The sequence below is a fragment of the Topomyia yanbarensis genome, chromosome 3 (assembly GCF_030247195.1).
Source record: "Topomyia yanbarensis strain Yona2022 chromosome 3, ASM3024719v1, whole genome shotgun sequence".
Classification (NCBI taxonomy): domain Eukaryota; kingdom Metazoa; phylum Arthropoda; class Insecta; order Diptera; family Culicidae; genus Topomyia; species Topomyia yanbarensis.
The window spans coordinates 373,830,880-373,845,369 of NC_080672.1; the positions used below are offsets into that span (position 1 = coordinate 373,830,880).

Genomic DNA, 14,490 nt, shown 5'->3' on the forward strand with positions numbered 1-14,490 from the left:
CGTCGAAGAGTTATATTGCAGGTTAGCAGAAGTCGAATCATTTTGAAACAAACTGTAGAACGAAATTTTATAATTGGATGCAGAGATGCATTAAATAAAAATTGATTTCGTTTGTTAGTTTACTTATGGCTATCAAAATGAGTCAAGCTGTTTACTTTGGCCGCATTTTTTATTTAGTTTATTTAGAGGTAAAGAAAAAAATATAAAATCACAATTTGTACCCTTTTCTAGTTATATTTTCTCACAAAGAACACAATAAGCAAGTGGAAGTTTACTTACATTTTTACTGCTTTCGAATGAGTCCAAACTATAATTAAATAAAAGATTGTTAATAAAGCCAAGCCATACAACCTAAATAACATTTAAATATGATGGCAAACAATCTGGTACAAATATTCTCATTTTGATTATTTTAATTTATAAATAATATCGAAGCTTGCATATATTGTTTCACTATTTATAATTTTTCATCAGATCTTGGACGATTAGCATTTCCACTGTAGAACAAATTGTCGTCTAATTCTTAGTGATAGAACAGAAATGCACAGGGTATGAAAGAAGTAGTGAAAGTTGAGACTGGACGGATGACTCGGCAATATGACACAAAAAGTTGAATGCGGAAGAATCGCCCAAATCGTGTCGGAACTTAAGGAGGGTTGTGTAAGGTATTGTCGACAAAAAATTGGATTCCTTAATTTTTTTTTCGATACAAAGATTATTTGTCTATTCAGTCAGGTGCCACGTCGAAAACTGTACACCATAACTCAAAATTTGCTGGACCAATCGTTAATACATTTGCATAGTTGTTTTTAACATCACTCCACAAGTAACCTGGAAGAATCAAAAAGAACGGAGAGTAAGATCCAATCTCCGACAGATCTGGATAATGACCTAAAAAATAGGATCATAACCGCCTATAATGACAGTTGTCCTCTTGTAATGAGATCTGTATGTCGTGATGTTCCTTGGTGGAACGAAAATCTAGCAACACTTAGGAAGGAAGCTAGGCGCCTTCTCAATAAAGCGAAGATTACTGGTAACTGGTCAAACTACAGGACCGCTCTTACCAAATACAACACCGAGTTGAGAAAGGCCGAAAAACTATCAATGCGCGAGTTTGTGAAAACATCGGAAACTTTCCAGAGGCAGTTCGCCTCCAAAAAGCCTTATCAAAGGATCACACAAATGGCCTAGGGCAAGTGAAAAAAGGCGATGGTTCTCTCACAATTGGCAATAGTGAACCATTGGATGTTCTAATAAACACCCACTTCCCCGGGTCGGTTGCGAAAGACGATAATTCGACAGGTCAGGATTGTGATGGACAGCACTTGACACAAAAACTGGCCTGTCAGATTTTCACACCATCTCTAATTAAATGGGCTATCAACACCTTCGAACCCTACAAATCCCCCGGCCCTGATAACATTCTTCCAGTATTTCTACAAAAATCGGCAGACATAATTCTTCCGGATCTTCTAAACATCCTGAGATCCAGTCTTATGCTTGGGCACACACCTATAAACTGGAGAGAAGTTAGGGTAATATTTATTCCAAAACGGGTAAAAAAGACCTGACACTACCCAAGGCCTTTAGACCTATTAGTTTGACAACAACACTTCTAAAACTGATGAAAAACTGCTGGACCACTTATCGAAAGCTCCGTTAAACAAGTACCAGTTTGCATATCAAAAGGGCAAATCTACGGAGCCCTACATACCTTAGTGATACTTATTGAGAAAACCCTCGATTTCAAGGAAATAGCAATTTGCGCTTTTGTTGACATCGAGGGTGCTTTTGATAATACGTCCTACATATCAATTCACAAGGCCCTGGCAAAAAGAGGAGTGGATAAACCGATTGGATTCTTGCAAAGCTCAAGAGTCGAGAGATCACAGCAACGTTAGGAGACACGAAAGCAACTATAACAGCCAATAGAGGTTGTCCCCAGGGAGGTGTGCTATCACCCCTGCTCTGGTCACAGGTGGTGGACGATGTTCTCAATGATCTGACTGAAATGGGTTTCGAGATTGTTGAATATGCCGATGACATTGTCCTAATTGTGAGGGGAAAACATGAATCTGTACTAAGCGATCGGATTCAACTAGCCCTAAACTTCATCATGACATGGTGTTTCAACGAGGGACTCAATGTGAACCCTGCAAAAACGGTCATTGTACCATTTACCAATATGAAAAAAAAACTGAAGTTGGTTCCCCCAACTCTTAGTGGAACTACAATCAACTACGCAGAAGAAGCGAAAAACCTAGGTGTTATCCTAGACAAAAAACTGAATTGGAACTCGCACCTGACATACGCCGTTAATTAAGCAACAACAGCACTGTGGGCGTGCAGTAAACTCTTTGGGAAAACTTGGGGTCTCAAACCGAGGTTGGCTTACTGGTCCTACACGTCCATCGCCAGACCACGATTAACTTATTCCTCCATTGTGTGGTGGCCCAAAGTCAAGCAAAAGACCGCCCAAGCTAAACTAACTAAAGTTCAGAGGCTAGCCTGCCTCTCTATCACAGGCGCTATGAAATCAACACCCACTACAGCTATGGAAGCCATGCTTCATCTACCTTCATCGCACAAACATGTTACGAGGGAGGCGAGACTTAGCTCTCTGAGAGTGCTAAAGAGTAAACCACTATTTGATGAGATTTAAACGGTCACCTGAGTATAATAAAGGAACTCGAACTAAACCCTGTCTTGACAACAGTTCAAGATAAAATGGAGCCTAAACCGAACTTCGATATCTCATATGAGGTCCACATAGTGGATCGTCAGATGTGGGATGTAGGTACAATATCATTCTATACGGATGGTTCTAAAATGGGTGAGCTGACGGGCTCGGGAGCCTACGGATCAAGAATTAAAGAAGCGATATCAATGGGAAAGTGGCCTACAGTTTTCCAGGCAGAGGTATATGCAATATACACCTGCTCGGAGGTCTGTAGGAAACGAAACTACAGACATACAAAAATCGCAATCTTCTCGGACAGCCAAGCAGCACTGTTGGCATTAAGGTCGTCGAAATGTGAGTCCAAACTGGTTTGGGAGTGCATCACATCTTTACAACAACTGGCAAGTAATGATATTCTGGGTACCTGGCCACCAAGGAATCGATAGTAATGAAGTGGCCGACGAATTAGCCAGGCGTGGTTCATCAAACACGTTTATTGGACCAGAACCATTTCTAGGTATATCTACGTGTGCCATTAAACTAGAACTTTCGGCTTGGGCAAGAGACCAACTACTAAACGACTGGCGTAACGTAGAATGCCCTCGACAAGCTAAGAAATTCATACATCCAGATGCAACGAGAGCCAAAACACTAATGCATCTGAAACGTAAAGACATACGTATAATCACAGGTTTATTTACGGGACATTGTCCTGCTAAGTATCACCTGAAAAAAAGTTGGCAAAAATCAAGATGACATTTGTCAATTTTGTAACTACGAACCCGAGAGCTCGGAACATATTCTCTGCCAGTGTGCAGTACTATTCCTTCGAAGGGAGCGATACTTCGGAAGGCATCTTATGACGCCTCACGAGATATGGCATACATGTCCCAAACGGATCCTCAGCTACGTTAATAATGTACTACCCGGTTGGGACGACACATGTGAACAAACAAACAACTCGCTTCCAACTACATTGGATTCGGGCAATTTGTAACATGTAGAGCAAACAGGGGCAGCCACAAAAGATAACCTGAATAGTGATCGCAGTGGCAAAGTTTTCCCTAACAAAAAAAAACTAATGGAGCTTTTATTTCTTGGTCGATTTTCGAATTTTTCGTAGCACTTTGAAGCCAAAGTCCGATTATTGCTAAAAACGATGAAAATGCTTTTGAAAAAATAATATCACAGAGAACAGACCATCCATCTTCAGCAATCAACTTGTGTAAAATCTCTAACGGTTTCGAAGGTTGTTGGGATATCCAAACCAGGTGCGCTACTGTCATGTTTTTTTTTGTGGCTGAGTTCGACAGAATTGACAGCGGTTATTACTCTACCCAGTCAAACTAGCCCGGAATCGGTTGTTTTCTTTGAGCAAGATTCCATACTGAATCCATTCAGGATTTCGAACCGGCTCCGGAATGGATTTGACGGATAGTTGGGATAGGTTGGTGTGGCGGCGCAAGTGTTTATCGTATATTAATTCAAATGTTTACACACGTATTTTTGAATATTTTTATTCGATCATGGATGTCTGTTCTCTGTGATAATATTAAGCATTTTACAAAAAGCTTTTGTAGTAACCTGGGCAATAAGGTGAAGAGCAACTGTGCAAAATTCAGTACGATTGGTCCAGGAAATTTTGAGTTACGGTTTACACCGCATTTTGTCGAGGTGCTTTCTGAAGATTCACTGTCCTCATCAAGTGTCAGGTTCAATTTGTTAAGTTATATCTGTCAATGAATGTAAATGACAAAGAACACGGATACGCGATCGTGAACCGTGGGTTCTATAAACAACTCAAATCAGGTAATTGTGAAAACTCATACGAAGTCAACAGCGAGAATAGAGTGAATGATAATGATAAAGTGATCCCCAAGCAACAACAGGTAATACAGTAAATGGATCTCCAACAAGAAATAAATCCTTTACACAAATTAGCCAATCGCGTACACGATATCCGATGGATATACAATAAAATTCGATTTAAATATTTTTATATGCACATTGTTAATATTAAAAGATTTACGACTCAGGTAAGCCAATGCATTCAGCCGTCTCAAATACATGAAATAAAAAAGTACCTAATAGACAATTAACATGGCTTCACACCTGTACGGTGAACACCGACCAACCTGCCGATGTCGCGCTCAAACTGATTATTTACACCAACCTATTCGCCAGTTTTCATATAAGAATCGATTAAATGGAGAAATTTGGGAACAACGGTAGATTTTGCAGCTCTTTTGATCCTAGCTCTCAGATCGAGAAATAATGGTTGTGATAGGGATCTTTAATTTGGAAAAATTGTGCCAGTTTTTCATATGTATTGGTAGCGGGTGTCCTTACGAGTACACTCATATCATTTGTTACATATCGGTTTCGTAACGTTCTTATTGTGGTGGTGGGGCCACACTGTACTCACCAGCTATTAGGGTCGTTTCACGGTTGTCTCCTGGAGAAATTCACACTGGGGCGGACTTTTCTTCCCACACTATGGTCACTGAGCGAATCGTGATTAATTTTCGGCGGAAACAAGTACCTAAAGGAATGCACTGTAAACAAAATGGACGACACAACTTGTATATACGGACCATACACTTTTTATTTAATACTACTATTCTTTTTTTTGATTTCTTGACTTGAGCCAGAAGGGCTATTAATAAAAGCAAACAAATTTATTACTTGCTTTTTATTCGACGAAAACTTTCTTCTGTCGATACCGTTGCGATCGTGATGATGTTGGTCGACTTGCAGCTGGCTCGATGAGGCACGGGCTTCGACGGTGGTGCAGTAACGTACGGACGATAGCGACGGGGGACTCCTGAAGAAGCAGCAACTCGGCCTATTTGTAGCGGAGGCCTGCGTTTCACTTTTGGGCCCGGAGAGTGGTACAATGCGCACTTTATCTTCTACACGAGTGTCTAACACTAAGTCGAGTGGGATTTACAATGTTTTCGGTCTAGTAGAGCCTACCCTCCGGTACTTGGGTACTGGCCTCTACAATGGCGTAAAAATCTTGCCAATCACTGACCGTTCTTGCACTCGTGTCGTACTAGTACACTACACAGAAACCGGTAACCACACTTATCCCACTCGACTGGCCGGACAGAACCTTAACGTTCGTGTGGTGGTTCTGAACGGCGAAAACAAGATCCTACGGATCAGCTTATATCACAAGACTTTTCTTACGATGGAAACGCGCGGTCAAGTATCTAGTGACTCGCTGCTGCTAGTCCTCACTCCTCCGGGCCGGTTAACTATTAGAGACCGCATTACTTTTTCGCGGTAGATTTTTGTCCTTGCCCTGTCCGTTTTCCAAAATATACCCACCGCGCCTCCTCGCATCACACCCCGCATTTGATGACGGTGATGATGAGATGACAGGACGATGACGGTTGACATTTACAAAAATTTTATCGTTTTGGTTGGTGTCACGAAATATTTTTAGTACAAAAGCTATCAAGAATATTTAATGTGCGGTCCTTGTTTCCTTGATTATTTTTTAAATATTGAACAATTATAACAAAAAAATATAATAACAAAATGAATAATAAACAAGCAAAATAAATAACAAATATAAATAAATAAATAAATAAATAAATAAGCACATAAATATATAAATAAATAAATAAGTAAATAAATCTCTGAACAAATAAATAACGAAACCTACATTTGACACCAACCTGGGCTATTAAGCAGAACTTAAACGTAACTCAAACATGCAAGCACGGAGTAGTAATGGTTTGACGTTTAAATTCTACTTAGACATTTACGAACAATAATTTCAAAGTATAAACAAAGAACAGGCGTCGTCAAATACACGCGATAGACCGTACACTGTTATTTATTTATACGACAAAAAAAATAACAATATTTACAAATATATACAAGCTGGGCTCAGTGACCAAAGCGACGATATTGTGACCTAAGAAATCACAGGTCACAATTTTCCCCGACTCGGGTAAAAAAAAACCCAAATGGTTTTTTTTTTTTTTGAATGAATGCCGACTTCAAACGCGACTACTTCTTCCCGAGTGCCAGTTTTAATTCCGTGGAATGATTTTTCCAAAGGCCAGAGGAATCTGTCCCACGAAATTACGTTACTCTGAGGAAGTGAGCCTGTCCGTTTTTAGTCTCGCGCACTCACCGATGTATCTGTCACAATCAGGAACGATTCAATCCATCCATCAATCCCAAAACAACTGTGAAAGTTTCACTGTCGAAATTGCCTATGATGCGTCAGAATAAAAGCCGTTGCTGCATTGGCTGAGTAGAATTATTGATCGGATACGCTTCAAATTGCGGAAAATTACCAGAAAGAAATCAGACGGAATTTGACATTTCTTTTTGCTACCATTACCGTCACAAGGGCTATCCTTGGACGAAACATCTAACACTACCGCTTACATACCGCACACACTCACTCAGAATTCAATTTGCTAGCCTTTCATTCCTCTTCATTTACACTCACATTCATACCATAAATACCACTAAACACTAACTTTTAATTATGCTAGGGGCCCCTAAATTTAAATTTGTGCTTTACCGGACTCTTTTTCAAGAGTCGGAAAGACTATTACTTTTGTGAAATGATTAACTCGTTGCGAACTTCTTTTACTCTCTCGACATGCGAGAGAAAACTAGCTGAAGTTACGCAGAATTAACCCATTCACACTTAGAGTGTAAAGTCGACTTAAAACTGGCGGCGGGCAAACGTAACCCCGTCGTAACCCAGCACAACCCTGTCGTCAGATTGTCTATTATCCGATCTGTCACAGCTACTCATACTCAGCTGACTAATGTTGATTGTTTATGTAGTGATGGAAAATAGGATGATTCGTGATGTTGGTAAGTATTTTTGATTGCTAATTATGTTTTTTTTGTTTTGTTTTAGATTGAACGTCGAAGTTTGCACCGTTATCTTTGAGATCGGTGGAGGATACCGGAGGACTCTGAGTGTTGGTAGATAGTGCAGCTGCCTTTTCGTTTTATTTGGACGTGCGAATAAAGTGTTTCAGTTTTCCTTTTTTTTTTATACTTTTTTTCCCGAAATCGTACAGCTGCAATGCGGAAATGATGCTAACCAGGTTTTAGATGGGCAGCCGGCCAAATCCCTAAACTTTTGCCCTTCAAATCTTCCAGCTCATAGGAGGACGACCCAATTTTCGCCTTGATGCGGCATGGGAGAAATTGTTGGCCGTACTTGGCATTGTAATTCTGGGCCGCACTTGACGGTTTCATATTTCTCCGATACACCAACTGGCCGTCTACAAATGATTTGGAAAATTTTCTGTGCCGTAAGTTATAGCGATGTTGGGAAGCATTGTGAGCTTTCACCAGATTTTTGCGGACAAGGTCGTAGATTCGCTCAAACATTTTCGATCGTCGTTCTTCCATCTCTTCCGAAGTCAGCTTTACATCGAGACGGGTGAGTAAATGATCGGTGCCAACTTCAGAGTACTCGTGACCGTGATTAATGAAGTATGGTGTGAATCCAGTCGACGAGTGAACACTGGTATTCAAAACCATCTCGATCTCCGACACACGAGTGTCCCAAAGGCGTTGGTCCTCCCTCACGTATGTCCTGATAGCAGCATTGATAGTTCGGTTGACTTTCGACCGGGTTTGCCTGTGAGTGATATCGTGAGTTGAGCCAGTGGGCAACTTTGAAACGATCCAACAGCTCCTTGAACTCTTTGGAAATGAAACTGCTTCCGTTGTCAGTGATTATCACTTCAGGAACCGAGTTTCTCAGGAACCATTGGTCTTTCAAAATCGCACACATGGGGGCACTACTGACATTCCTCACAGGCTGAACCATTACCCATTTCGAAAAGTAGTCACAAACTACCAAAATGTGCTGACTACCGCGACGAGTGCGGGGGAGAGGGCCAATGAAATCCGCTGATACGATCTGCCAAGGGCGGGTGGCAATTTTCATGTTTCCCATGGCAGGTGCAACAGGGACGGAAGAAGCTTTGACTTCCTTGCACATTCCACACTGTTGAACGTACCGCCGTATTTCAACTGCCATCTTAGGCCAGTAGAATCTTTGACGGATCCGTGCAAGGGTTTTGTCGTAGCCTGGATGAAAGCAATCGTCGTGGTACTGTCGAAGAATATTTGGAACTTCGGTGGGCGGGGGAATCATTTTCCACTCGAAGCGAGTATCACAGGGATTATCGTTCACGGTGATAAACTTAAAGAGTTTACCATCGTCGATCTTGAAATCTACAAAATCATCGGGCCGGCGGGCCACTTTGTCGGACATTGACGCGTACCACGACGATTCTTGAACAGCTGCGATGCTTCGCGAGAGGGCGTCCGGAACCACGTTCTCCTTGCCCTTGCGATGCTTGACGGTCATATCGAATTGCTGCAGATTCAACGCCCATCGGCTGCATCGTGACCCGACCTTCCATTTTGTACTGAGTATATGGGTCAGAGCGGAAGAATCGGTTATTAGGGTGAAATGGTAACCCTCAATATACCCACGGAATGCATCGATGGCGAGAATGGCTGCAAGCGCTTCCTTTTCTGCGGCATGGTAGTTCTTCTGGGGCGTTGTCAGTTTATGGGAGTAGAATGAAATGACCTGCTCTACCCCATCCTGTTCTTGTGTGAGAACCCCAGCTACCGCCACGTCACTAGCATCCGTTTGGATACAGAACTCCTTGCTGAAATCAGGACTGCCCAAGACTGGTGAAGATATCAGCCGCTCTTTGATTTCGCAAAATGCCTGTTCGGCGTCATCGTGCCAACGGATGGTTTTCGTTTTGCTTTGCAGAAGGTTTGTGAGTGCAGCGGTCACCCCGCTAAAGTCTAAGATGAAGCGCCGATAGTAATTCGCCATTCCTAGGAATCTCCTTAGTTTTGTTACGGTATTGGGCCGTTCGTATTCGACAATAGGACGAACTTTTTCCGGGTTGGCTCGAAGACCGTCTGTATTAAGGAGATATCCCAGGAAGGGAATCTCAGACACTCCAAACTTAGACTTTTCGAGGTTTATGCTTAGGTTTGCTTCCCTTAAGCGACGTGCAATCTCCACTAGAAGGCGTTCATGGTGTTCGAATGTCTCCGTCACCACAACAATGTCGTCGAGATAGACGAAGACGTACGGTTCAAGCATCCCGTGGCCCAGGACATTGTCCATCAGTCGTGCTAACGTAGCAGGACTGTTGATCAACCCAAAAGGCATCCGTGTGTACTGGAATAGCCCTTTGCCCTGTACACAAAAGGCCGTGTACTTCCGCGATTCTTGGTCCAATGGAACCTGGAGAAATGCTTCAGACAGGTCTATCGTGGACAGGTATTTAGCCTTGGGAAGTTGACCTAAAATTCGACCGGGATGAGGCAACGGATAAGCATCCCGAACAGTCCGCTCGTTAATCTTGCGCGCGTCCAAACAGAGCCGAACTTTGTTGGGCTTGATGACGGGCACACAGTTAAGCGACCAATCCGAGTTGCTCCGTTCCAAAATCCCTAAACCCAACAGTCGTTGCAGCTCGACGGCTACCAGATCCTGCGTCTTCGGAGACATCACGTATGGAAACTGGCGGACTGGTGGTTTATTTTTCCATTCCTCTCCCAACACGATACGATGCTGAGCTTGGTTGGTCAGGGTCAATTTCCCTTCTTGAGCAGGAAGGAAAAGTTTTTTGACGTTCTCGATCACCATAATTTCATCATCGGTCAAAATATTTGCAGAACTACGGTGTTCGGTAATAGATGCCGACGCAGTGGACTCAATCCCTCCACAGTTTTGCATCGCGGGCTGAATTTTGAATTTCCTCCAAAAATCCATTCCGCAGATACAATCTATGGACAGATTTGCAACTACCAAAGTAGGAACTATTTTCACACATCCTTGGAAAGCAAATGGAAGATGAGCCTGACCTTGAATTTGCAGTTCATCTCCACTTGCAGACCGTAGAATCACGTTTTTGGAGGGACGATGCAACTTTTTGTACTTCAATTGCGAAAAAAGGGTTTCGCTAATAAGCGTATGATTGCTACCGCTGTCCAGGAGAGCACGTACCGGGTAACCGTAAATCTTTACGTGTGCGTACGGCCGGTTATCGTGGGGGACAGGGTAGGTAATTTGAAGAATTTCCGTAGACTCTGGGTAAATATCTCTGGTGGCCTGCACCCAGTAAGGGGGAGGCGTACGTTGAAGAAAACGGTCTTGACTTACGCGTTGGGTGTCTGCGAACGACGATTTTGGTTCGCGTTTGGTCCGTTTTTTAAACAAAACGGGCAATAGTTAGTCGGAAAACCGCGAAGACCGCACGTACTGCAAAATATGCCCCGAGGCTGTCTACACATCGCTACGTGATGACCAATCCTCCCGCAATTGTAGCAGGTATTGGCCGGTGGGGGAATGTGCGTGTTTATCAATTCTTCCAACGTGAACTGTGGACGAGAATTGAACCCAGATGGCACCGCGATCGGGTCTGGTCGGGCGGTATTTTGAGACGAATTTTGACTCGTTTGGGTGTTCGGTAAGGATTGGTTGTTTTTGTTGGAAAGTTGATTGGGACGAGACGAATTAGTGGATGTGTGTGAATTGTTTCTATTTTGGTTGACCTGAGACACTGCTGCGGTTTGATCTATCACCTGTTGAGTCTGGGATTGGTTCTTATTTTTTTTCTTCGAATTGTTTTCAGAGCTTTCGACCACTTGGACATCCCTGTCCGTCCCGAAAACCTTGTTGTATGCCGAGAAATTTAATGCATCTAATTTCTGTCCAGCAGCAACAAGTGTTTCAAGGTCGACTATCGGAATAAATGTCATTTGTCGCTTGTAGTCTACTCGCATATTCTGCTGTAGAATCTGTACTTTTTCGTAATCGGGAATCTGAACACTCATGGTTCTGAACAGTTTCTCGATTTCGAAATAGTACTCGTGGAAAGATTCATGTTTTTGTTGACGACGCTGGTAAATTTTCATTTTGATCAACGCGTCCAAATCAGGGTGCATGTAGGTGCGTTTTAATTCAAATACCAAATGCTGCCAATTCATCAATCTACCAGTGGTTCTTTGTGCCATATACCACTTGAGCGCTGAACCAACAAACAAATGCACAGCCGACTCGAAAAGCTCGACCTCCGACACATGCTCAGCTTGGGATAAAGCCTGTACAATTTCCAGAAACTCATTTAGCTTCAGCCCTTGATCGTCACCACTGTATTTAGTGATGTTCCATTTGGACACAGGAAGAGTGTGACGGTTGTGGTACGGTGCGGGGTACGGATTGTGTAGAACACCACTATACATGGGAGGTGAATTTCGTTTAGGGAAAGATGGGATAGCCGAAGCATGGTTGTACATTTCGGGATTTGCTCCAGGAGGATTAGAAGTTCTCGTCGGGTGATAGGGAATATTGTATGTATTGTTGGGAACTGGTATATTGTTAGAATGTAATGTACGATCTGGGATATTTTGAAAATTATGGTAACTAGATGAAGTATCGAATGAATTGGAAGGCTTTATAGGCGGAAAATTATAGTTTTGAAATGTTCTGAAATTTGTATCAGGGTGTTGTGAATATGAAGTAAATTGAGCATGATCGGGAAGAGTTTGGGTTACAGCATCTTTTACTTCTCTTCGTCGGGCTAAATCGGCTTCTAGATCCGTAATTCTCGCTTGCAACGAATGGATCCAATCAAGGTCATCCTGACTAAGAACGGAAACTCTCGGTCTAGGATTTTCATCTGCTTTGTCTGCATCCAACAGAGCTAAAATATCATTTCCCTCTTGCTGATCACTCTGCAAAGACGAAGCAGAACCTCGAAAGAAATATTCAAGAACCTCCGCTAATTCAACCACCGTATTTTGCAATTGACTGTGCAAGTTAGGCGACCCCCGCGAGTCCCTCAACACAGTCACTAAACGCATACCGACGTGTACCATTCTAGTGGAACAAACCTTCTTTTCCTCATCATCCTCCTGTTCCAAACACGATTTCAACTCGATAAACTTATGCGTACAAACCTCGACTTCCACAGTAGGATCACCCACTACTCTTCGTGGGCATTTTCCCGACGGATCATCCCTTTCCACCTTCAATTGGTCTCGCAGCCACTTGCGTTTTCGTGAGCGATCGAGACCGATAGACAAACTGACAGAACGGGCAGTCAGTTCATAATTCAGTTCATCGTCGGCTAAAAACTCCACACTCATATCAAAATACCAACCTTGGATCAGCTCACTAGCTTGATCGAATGTGAGCTGTGCCATTGCCATTGTATAAAAAGGCAAAAATTAACAAAATTATCACAAACCACAAATAGTTTTAACACCCGCCAGAAAAGTAAACAAAAACCCGACAAGAAACAAATGTAATGGTATTAGTAAATGTCAAATTCAATCCGATCAATGCTACCTGTGTATGAAAAATGTTCAAAACAAACGATCAATTTTTCTACTCAAGCACTAGCAAACGACGGCGTGCCAGATATACAATTTTTCATCACTCGCAACAATTCGCAATTCCACTAATCACAATTAAATTTCAGAATCAACTTCCAGATTGGATATCGACCCAATGACTTCGCGATTAATGAAGTGAACAATGTGAATTGAATTTCTCCGGGAGACACAACGAAAAAGGGATTTGCTTCTGGTCTTGGAAACAAATCACTTTTTCTTTTATTTTGCGTTGGGCGCCAATTGTTACGTATCGGTTTCGTAACGTTCTTATTGTGGTGGTGGGGCCACACTGTACTCACCAGCTATTAGGGTCGTTTCACGGTTGTCTCCTGGAGAAATTCACACTGGGGCGGACTTTTCTTCCCACACTATGGTCACTGAGCGAATCGTGATTAATTTTCGGCGGAAACAAGTACCTAAAGGAATGCACTGTAAACAAAATGGACGACACAACTTGTATATACGGACCATACACTTTTTATTTAATACTACTATTCTTTTTTTTGATTTCTTGACTTGAGCCAGAAGGGCTATTAATAAAAGCAAACAAATTTATTACTTGCTTTTTATTCGACGAAAACTTTCTTCTGTCGATACCGTTGCGATCGTGATGATGTTGGTCGACTTGCAGCTGGCTCGATGAGGCACGGGCTTCGACGGTGGTGCAGTAACGTACGGACGATAGCGACGGGGGACTCCTGAAGAAGCAGCAACTCGGCCTATTTGTAGCGGAGGCCTGCGTTTCACTTTTGGGCCCGGAAAGTGGTACAATGCGCACTTTATCTTCTACACGAGTGTCTAACACTAAGTCGAGTGGGATTTACAATGTTTTCGGTCTAGTAGAGCCTACCCTCCGGTACTTGGGTACTGGCCTCTACAATGGCGTAAAAATCTTGCCAATCACTGACCGTTCTTGCACTCGTGTCGTACTAGTACACTACACAGAAACCGGTAACCACACTTATCCCACTCGACTGGCCGGACAGAACCTTAACGTTCGTGTGGTGGTTCTGAACGGCGAAAACAAGATCCTACGGATCAGCTTATATCACAAGACTTTTCTTACGATGGAAACGCGCGGTCAAGTATCTAGTGACTCGCTGCTGCTAGTCCTCACTCCTCCGGGCCGGTTAACTATTAGAGACCGCATTACTTTTTCGCGGTAGATTTTTGTCCTTGCCCTGTCCGTTTTCCAAAATATACCCACCGCGCCTCCTCGCATCCCACCCCGCATTTGATGACGGTGATGATGAGATGACAGGACGATGACGGTTGACATTTACAAAAATTTTATCGTTTTGGTTGGTGTCACGAAATATTTTTAGTACAAAAGCTATCAAGAATATTTAATGTGCGGTACTTGTTTCCTTGAT

General features: G+C 42.7%; 1 protein-coding gene across 1 annotated transcript; it reads right to left on the reverse strand.

Moving 5' to 3' along the window:
* Positions 1-8,159: 8,159 nt before the first annotated feature.
* On the reverse strand, positions 8,160-12,931 carry LOC131688243 (uncharacterized). The gene is made up of 2 exons (XM_058972432.1): positions 10,981-12,931; positions 8,160-10,891 (listed from the first exon to the last, which is right to left on the reverse strand). The coding sequence occupies exons 1-2, from the start codon at positions 12,929-12,931 to the stop codon at positions 8,160-8,162; spliced, it is 4,683 nt and encodes a 1,560-aa protein (XP_058828415.1).
* Between the last annotated feature and the right edge of the window lie 1,559 nt (positions 12,932-14,490).

Excerpts from the sequence above, each read along its gene's own strand:
- LOC131688243 (XM_058972432.1), bottom strand. The coding sequence starts at position 12,931 with ATGGCAATGGCACAGCTCACATTCGATCAAGCTAGTGAGCTGATCCAA. Across the intron at positions 10,892-10,980 it reads GCCTCGGGGCATATTTTGCA|ACACCCAACGCGTAAGTCAA; the intron begins GTACGTGCGGTC and ends CGTCGTTCGCAG.